Genomic DNA, 8,915 nt, shown 5'->3' with positions numbered 1-8,915 from the left:
TACAAAGGGAGAAATATAGTATTCCAGCAAACAGCAAATAACAATTATATAACTGTTAGTTATAATTTTCCACTCAACAATATAACTGTTATGTAACAGTTACATAACATGTAACAATTTATATTTTTGAGTAGGAAATTGTAACTAGCAGTTATATAAATGTTACTCGGTGTTGGCTGGGATAAAGAAAGAAAAAAAGGAGAAAGTGATGTGCAGTCCTATTCTGGAAGCCCCTTAAATAGACGCGACAAATTGAGATAAATAGTGGTTTGCGAGGACACAAAGCTCACACACTCGAAATTTGTCATGGTGTATACTCGAAACGGCACGCTCCCAAGTAATTGCGGATCGATTGCGCGAATGAAACGATACGCACTCGAGTTAGCATCTGGTTTTGTTACATGATGCACATAATTTTGGCAAAATACAAGGGAAAAACATTTCATTAGGATTCCATACATTCAATGTTTATAGACCAAACTAAATTTTTCCGAAACTCAAAAAATGACATAAAATATTTAAAAACAATATTTATGATCAAAAATTAATGAAGACAAAATTAGTTTCGATTTATTTATCACTTTCATGTATGATAAAAGAATAATCTCTTTTCCTTCTCTGTCTAAAATAATTTTAGTAATATCAATCACCTCGATCTCTCTCTCTCTCCTTCTATTAATTCCAAATTGATTTTTCACCACGAGATAGTATCAAAATATGCAGATTGAGCGTTGAGCTGTCAAAGGATAAATCTTTCATGGTGAAGGGTTGCGTAAGGAATAAGGATTCTGATATTCTCACAGGTTCGAAGGCCTAATTTATGCATATCGTTGCTCTGTGTGGGTCAGCCAATAATAAATCGGTGATGCCTTCGGCGAGGATCAACCGCGAATCCCTCCCTCTTTCCCTCGCTCCGAACGGGGACAAAACTTTGTCCAGTCTACGTGTAGATAGGTACAACCCCGGCGTACAACCACCATTGTGATCGTATTAACACCTCGCATAATTGCACCGTCGCGTTTCTCTCGTCGCGCGTGCACTAAACACGGCTCATTTGAATATTGGCCCATTCATACCATTGGGAAGGCTAATAATCGCGCTCTTAAAAGAGAGGCACTGCCGTCGCCGATCAATTTCGGTTGCCGCTATTCTACAGATGTCATCTTGGACGAGGCTTTCTCAGGCTGTCACAATTTTGACAATTTTGCGAATGGCCGACATTTCGATCACCGACATTTGCTCGTTTCTAGATATACTTTATTAATTTTTTTGCATTTGTACAAAGCTCCCCAAGGATTCCTTGTGAGTACAAGTTATACGGGCTGTTCCAGATCACCCGTACGCCCCTTTTAAAATGAAAATAAATGGCTTTTATCAAAAATCGCGAACAATTTTGAAGTAAATCGGGTACGCTCTATCAAATGGTAATATTTTCAACTTTTGATTCCGACCGGAAACACGTCATTCGGATCGGAAGTTGAATTTTTTCAGGGGAACATGGTACTTTTTATTACAGATTTGAATTGAACGTGCCAAAATAAGAAACTTTTGTATCAAACGTTTTTTCTGAAAGTGCCTCTGTCAATCTTAAAATTGACCTTATTATTTCATCACAATTACTTTCAAGGTCAATTTTAAGATTGACAGAGGCATTTCCAGATAAAGCGTTTGATACAAAAGTTTCTTATTTTTTTCACGTACAATTCGAATCTGTAATAAAAAGTATTATGTTCTCTTAAAAAAATTCAACTTTCGATCCGGATGGCGAATTTCCGATCGGAATCAAAAGTTGAAAATATCACCATTTGATAGAGCGTACCCGATTTATTTAAAAATTGTTCGCGATTTTTGATAAAAACCATTTATTTTCATTTTAAAAGGGACGTACGGGTGGTCTAGGACACCCTGTATATGATACAGAAACCAATTTAGATAAGAATAATACTAAATTTTTCTAATATTTTTTATATTGATAGCTTAAACGCATCTTTTCTAATTAAAGTTAATGCAAGTTGATTTGCGATTCTCAATATCTCAATAAAAGAGTTGAATTATTTTTTCTTTGTTAATTAAAACAGATATGACAAGTTTAATTGATAAGAATGATAAATTTTTCACTGAGAGAAAAATTAGTTTTTATAGTAAGAATAGTAACTTGAGATATTAAAGAAGTACATTTTGAAGAAGTACATGATTAATTTTTATAATATATTATTTTATAATATTATCGTATCTTTCTTATTTTCTTTTTATATTCATTATATCTTTCTTGTTTTTATTTTGTTTTTTTTAACTTGTTTGCTCTTTTGCGTGTATTTCTTTTTCAATATAACTGCTGAGTCTATATAAATAAATATTTTCCTCTTTAGCGTTATTGTGTAATTTATACAGAAGTGATGTATTTATATTAACTTAAATATTTTTAAAGAAAATCATTTCTGTCTGACTTGTCTTACAAATAAATTTAATGCATATTAAATTTAAATATATATATATATATATATATATATATATATATATATATATATTACTTGTGTATACATCCTTTTCTTTTTTTTATTTTTATTTCTTCATAAAAAGAAGGTCTTCGAACGGTCCCGCAAAATTGCATGATATTGCGATATCATAAACTGATACTTATATTTAGATCATAAAAATTAGATAAAGAAAAAAAGAAATACGCAAATCAATTACAGTAAAATATAAGTTGAAAAAAAGGAAAATATAAACACATTAATCGATTACAGATGAAACAGATGCAGTGGAGTGGATTATACAGTGATATGGAATTTATACTAATCTATCTTGACACGTATATTTTTATAAAAGTATAAATAAAGTAAAAGACTTATTGATAATATTTCTCGTAATGATTTTCCAACTATACAATGTAACAAAAAATAATTTGAATACAAGTAAAGAACAAATCATTTTCTGTAATTTTTTTAGAATGAATACAATTCCAGTTTCCAAATTGTCCCATTATAATTGAATGAAGAAATTTGTAATTAAAATTGCAAAAGAGCTATTTGATCCTAATAATTTAGAAATCTATACAATTTATGAAACATTGGAGAAGTTTCATTGCAGTCAAAATTAAATTGTTATTATAGTTAATTATATTATTAGAGCTTTTTAGCTCCTTATATTTATTTAAACTAAAGGTTTCTAAATTATTAGATTACAAATTTGATGTCAGTATTGATTTAAAAAATGTGTGACATTTAATTAATATAAATTTAAAAATTTTAAATAAATTTAAAATATTTTAAGAATTATTTTAGAAATTTAAAATAAATTTGAAATTTTGTTTTATTTTATGTTAGAAATTTATTTATCTATATATGCAAAAATCTATGTATTACATTTTAATACATTTTAATTAAATATGTCAATTTTGTTATTGAATTTATCACATTCATATTCAATTTAAAAAATTCTTAAGTTTAAATAAATAATTAAAAAGTATTAGGTAGACGATAGACCATCAATGATTTAATTTACAACTTTTCTAGAATAATCCTACATTTAATCTCTGTATTGAATATTTTGTTAATTTTAGTTGATCGAAAAAATAAATAAATAAATAAAAATAAAAAATAAAAAAACAAAAAGAATCGCTTTTAAATCAAAGGAATGTTCGCAATATTTTATCCGTGTTTGGCGAAATTGAAAAATTGCCCCGCCACCCCTCGTTATACCGTGCTCTTCTCTCCCCTGCGAATAAATCCACCCCCGCATCTACCGTCGAGGTGACGACAAGCGACAGTGGGTGGGGACGAATAAAATCTCTACGGGGTTACGTTCCGGGGTTGCATCTCGGCCGATGAAACCCTCTCGCTAGAGTGTTCGTCCACCAATCCCGTACGTGTTTGACAATCGCACCCCACATGCGTCTCGGCTCGCCATTGGCTGCAAACCCGCCCAGGGGTTGGTATCGATCATCCCTCGTGCTACCCCGCTGCTTTTCATATATAAAGCGGCCTCCCCAGGGACACCACCGATAGTCTAAATCCGTGTATTCTCCGTACTGATACCCTCGTTCGAACTCGATCGATCGATCGATCAGTCGTGGCGAGATCGACAAAAGGATCCAAAAATTGGCGCGTGAAAGAAACAGCAATTTTTCAAAGAAAAAAAATTAATAAAAGCAAACGTTTATATATTCAGTGGGGTTGCTCGTTGACTCGTGGGGTATTCCCAATTTGCGGGAATACTGACGACGAATGAGACTGTGAAGACGTCTATATTATGGCGAATCATCATCCCGCGTACGATTTCGAGGATAAGAGCCAGAGAATCCGCCATCGGGTCGGCACCACGTCAAGAATCGCGGATTCCACTGTAGCATGCACCAGGTACTAACTTTACGCTTTCCTTTTTCACGTAATTAGACGTATTAAATCTAAAAAAATCTTGTCTTTATTTAATATAAAATTAAAAGAGAGCATTAATTTTCATATAATTAATTTCAACAAAGTATGTGCGTGAATTAATGTACGTTTTTATGTCTCTATGTCTTTATGTCTGGGTCTAGATGTAGGTATAATCTTTAATATTTTTTATATTCTGTGATATTTATTTTATATCTCTGTGATATATATATATTATAATTTATTCTGATACTTTTTCAATTTATAATTTTCCATAATCAAATATTAATGATATATTGACTTGAAAAATAATGCACTTAAACGAACATAATAGATTATAAAGTGTTTTTGAATATTTATAGCTAAAGAAAAATATTCATACTAATAAACTCATTTATTTTATATCATCACCATTTATTTTATATAAAAAGAAAAGGTTTTTATTGCATATTATTTGCCGCATAATGAACAAATGAAAATTATGTTACAATTTCTAAGTAAACAAATAGAGAAAATAAAAATAAAAAATTATTTAAATGAGTTGTTAAATTAATTAAAAAATATATGTATATTAAATAATCAAATTATTAATTAAATTAATTAAAATAAACTTAAAAATGTTTCTTATTAACAAAAATTAAATAGTATAATATTATGACCATTTTTATTAACAATAATCAAAAATAAAAGTTATATAGCAAGAGATTTTATTTTTTGGAACAAAGTAAAGTCTAGTGAGATAAAACAAAGAAAGAAAGTAGAATTTAAATGATTTAATATTAAGTGATTTAATGAATATATGAGTAAAATGTGTCTTATGTATAACTTAAAATTATATTATGTAATATTAATCTAAATAAAATATATTATATATATAAAACTTATTCATTTGATGCATTTTCTAATAAATTATATTTCTATGCACATATTTTTCAATAAATTATATAATAAATTCTAATTATAAAATAATATTTATTTCTAGCAAATTACTTAAATCAAGAAATACGTAGAAGATAATAATATATATATTATAAATATAATATAAATATGTCTGTACCATTTAAAAAATTTTTTTAAAAATTTTATCAATTTTTTGAGCAATTTTGCATAATTAAATATTCGAATACAAATAAAAATATATGATTTAAATATATAATTAAGAAATAAACATGTATGATACACATGTGTCTTTTATTCTAATAAAATTAATTGTATATTATCGTAATTTTGCAGTACCCAATATTTCGTGGGACCCAATAATGATATCACTGAAGAAGATTTGGCAGAATTACCTTCATGTGTTTATGCAGGAAGATCTACGCAACACGTCACGCACACATCGCCACACACACATTCTCCCTTGCATTACCATATGCCAGTTTCAACGCCAGGTATTAAACGTTAAATAATTTTAATAATTCAATATTTAATCGTTTAAATATTATTGTATGAATTTTTCTCAGATCATAATGACACAGAGATGAATGGTGTAGAAGAAGGTTATTATCCAAATGGTAGCCCCTACAGAATTCAACGACATGCCGCTAATATTCGTGAAAGAAAACGTATGCTCAGGTAAGAAATTTTCTAAAGTAACAATATTAATATAATATACATATATTTTATAAATATGTGTATAATAGATTTATAATAATATATATGCAAATATATGTTACTGAGGAAAACTACAAATTATAAAATATGATAATATATTGCAGACTTTATTTCAAACAAAGAAAGTGATTTTTTTTAGCAAAATTAAAAAATATGAATATAATTCTAAAAATTTTTTGAAAATAAAAAAAAATAGTAATAGAAAAATAAAGACGATAAAATTAAATAAAATGAAAATTCCAAGTTACTTTTGCAAATCATTATTATGAAAAAAAATTATTTTTATGAGTTACAACATTAATATTTTAATATTTTATTTTAATATTTAATATTTTATTTTATTAATAATTTGATTATTGTATGAGTTGTTTATTTGATATTAATTCACACAATATGATGTGTCATACATACATTCTAAGATATAAAATTAAATTTATTTTTCTTTTTAACAAGAAATCTAAGGGCGGATTGTCAGTGTGATTGCAATTTTTAGCAGCATCAACTCGGCTTTCGACGAGCTCCGGGTCCATGTGCCGACGTTTCCCTATGAAAAGAGATTATCAAAAATCGATACTTTGCGCTTGGCTATTGCGTACATTGCGCTGTTGCGCGAGGTCTTAGCGGCCAGGCTCGATCCTTTGACATACGTCGAGAGGTGCCTTAGGGGTGAGATAAACGGCGAACGCGCCGAATGGAATACAAGTGGTATATATTCAATTTTAATTGCAGTTTAAGTATTTGAAAAAGAATGTTAAGGATTACACGCTCACATATATCATATACATATTCATGTAAAATTATATATAATATTATGTAAAAGCATTTTTTTAAAGAAAACATCGAAATATTATTATGAGAATAATTACACATGTAAATTATGTCAGAAAAAATATATATGCTATGACCTTTTCAATGAAGAAAAATTCCACTACTGTTTTGTATTCACAAAATTTAATGTTAAATTAACAATATTAATGCATCCCATTCCTTACACTAATTATTATATTTCTTACATTAAATAATTGTGTATAAAATTATTCTTGTAGCAAATTTATCACTGTTGACAAATAAATATTTATGAAAGGTTCGTTTGATTTAATATTAAATTAAACAGGAGAATTAAATGTTCATTAAATTTTCACCTCTAAAATAGCTACACTATATATCAAGATTAAAATAATCCGTGCTATATAAATTTTTATCTACCTTATAACATGTTAATTCATAAATCTCGTAATTAATTACAACTTCTCAAGATGCCAAATATTACGATAATTGTTGCAGATCTGACAGCACGCTTGTCTTGGATAAATTGGGAGAATCTGGGAGTAAATCCAAATCGACGATCGGTACTTACAACCCTTGCACTGACAACTGATAATATGAATTGAACATCCAACAAAACGTTTTTCGTAAATCACACGGCAATTCTTCTTTTCTTTGTAAATACCTTCATATTAAGATAGAAAGAGAGAGAGGACAAGAGAAAGTGTTAACTTTTTCTCGTTTAATTTCACGTGCAATACAAACGATGAGTATTGTATTCAGTATCTACGTGTAAAAGAACTAGTTAGTACAATTTATAGTATTTGCTTTTGAATAAAATCGATGCTATTCGAAACTCTTGACTACTTTTATTTCTTACTATATTATTATTATCCGCATATTATTATTATTTGCATTAATATTGTGTTACATAAAATTATATATTTTTTGTCTTACAATCCGTGAATTATAAAAATCATTCAAATTGAAATTTATACTATTTATATATTTTTCTTATTAAATTAAATACAAATTATTTTCATAAAAATGATTAAAAGTTATTTACAAATTAATTGATTCTCAATTAATTTTTATTACTATAAGAGAGATATTTTATAGAAGAAAGTTAATCATACGGTCAATTATGTGTATGTACATGATGAAGTCAGATATCAGATTTACATATAAATTTTCTTCAAACGTAATCCATAAAGAAGTCAAATATTTCGCTAATTTTTAATTATTGTTTATTATTACACCGATTTAAAATAAGAGATGATTGCTAATATATCATTAAATAATATAATATTTAAAATAAATAATAATATTTAATAAAAATATTTAATAAATAATAATATTTAATAAAAATATTTAATAAATATTTAATAATGTTATGTTTAGATATGTTTATCTTACATTTCAAGACCTTCCAATTAAATAAATAAATAAAACATCACACCCGATAAATCTGACCTCCGCTCTCTTTTCACAAGATCTTCAATTGTTGATTTCTCACCGAATCGATTTGTGCATGTGTGCAATCGACAAGCGAGACAAGACATGTGAAGGACGACACTACCGTGATAGCCGACCAAAGTGCTCCGTTTCCTCGCAAACATATTTTCATTCAGTATTCCTTTATTACATTCGATCAATATCAATCACCTTCCTTCATCTGAATATTTATAATTTTACTGAATCTCGAGTGAGAGATTTCGGAATATCTCAAGAATTAACGATATCGATTGATCTTCAAAGTACAAACTTTATATTCTTAACGAAAGTAATATATTTGGTTAAAAAGAGATTTCAAGGTAGATAAGCTTCCTCGAAACTTTAAAGAAGGCATAAGGTATGTATGCTCCGAACTGCGTTGTAGCATCATTTTGCTAATTTATTTCTATTTTCTTGCATCGTTTACGAGAAATTTTTTTATTCTAATTAAAAGTAAAATAAAAAGTATAATAAAATGCAATTAATAGCATAAATTAAATAAGTTTTACAATTTTTTGATTTAAATAAAAATTATCTAGACAGAAAACCAAAAGAAACTTATTCAATTAAAATCAGCTGTAAGCTACATCGATTGAATGATATGTCAGAGAAGCAAACTTTCTTTCTATCATGAATGATTATCGCGAAATACAATAAAATCTTACCATA

General features: G+C 27.9%; 1 protein-coding gene across 3 annotated transcripts; it reads left to right on the top strand.

Annotated features, from left to right (window-relative positions):
• The first annotated feature begins 4,013 nt into the window (after positions 1-4,013).
• On the top strand, positions 4,014-7,601 carry LOC105254345. Of its 3 annotated transcripts, none has more exons than XM_011262968.3 (5): positions 4,014-4,358; positions 5,607-5,764; positions 5,837-5,948; positions 6,484-6,692; positions 7,272-7,601. In XM_011262968.3, the coding sequence occupies exons 1-5, from the start codon at positions 4,252-4,254 to the stop codon at positions 7,376-7,378; spliced, it is 693 nt and encodes a 230-aa protein (XP_011261270.1). In that variant the 5' UTR covers positions 4,014-4,251; the 3' UTR covers positions 7,379-7,601. The 3 variants fall into 3 exon arrangements, with proteins under 3 accessions (XP_011261270.1, XP_011261269.1, XP_025265831.1); XM_011262967.3 differs by having other exon boundaries at positions 6,481-6,692; XM_025410046.1 differs by having other exon boundaries at positions 6,463-6,692.
• The last annotated feature ends 1,314 nt before the right edge of the window (positions 7,602-8,915 follow it).

This window comes from Camponotus floridanus, unplaced genomic scaffold, assembly GCF_003227725.1.
Source record: "Camponotus floridanus strain SB8 unplaced genomic scaffold, Cflo_v7.5 scaffold3, whole genome shotgun sequence".
NCBI lineage: Eukaryota > Metazoa > Arthropoda > Insecta > Hymenoptera > Formicidae > Camponotus > Camponotus floridanus.
Note: the sequence above shows the minus strand (reverse complement) of the source record. Positions and strands in the feature narration are given on the sequence as shown.

Excerpts from the sequence above, each read along its gene's own strand:
- LOC105254345 (XM_025410046.1), top strand. The coding sequence starts at position 4,252 with ATGGCGAATCATCATCCCGCGTACGATTTCGAGGATAAGAGCCAGAGA. Across the intron at positions 4,359-5,606 it reads TCCACTGTAGCATGCACCAG|TACCCAATATTTCGTGGGAC; the intron begins GTACTAACTTTA and ends GTAATTTTGCAG. Across the intron at positions 6,693-7,271 it reads CGCCGAATGGAATACAAGTG|ATCTGACAGCACGCTTGTCT; the intron begins GTATATATTCAA and ends TAATTGTTGCAG.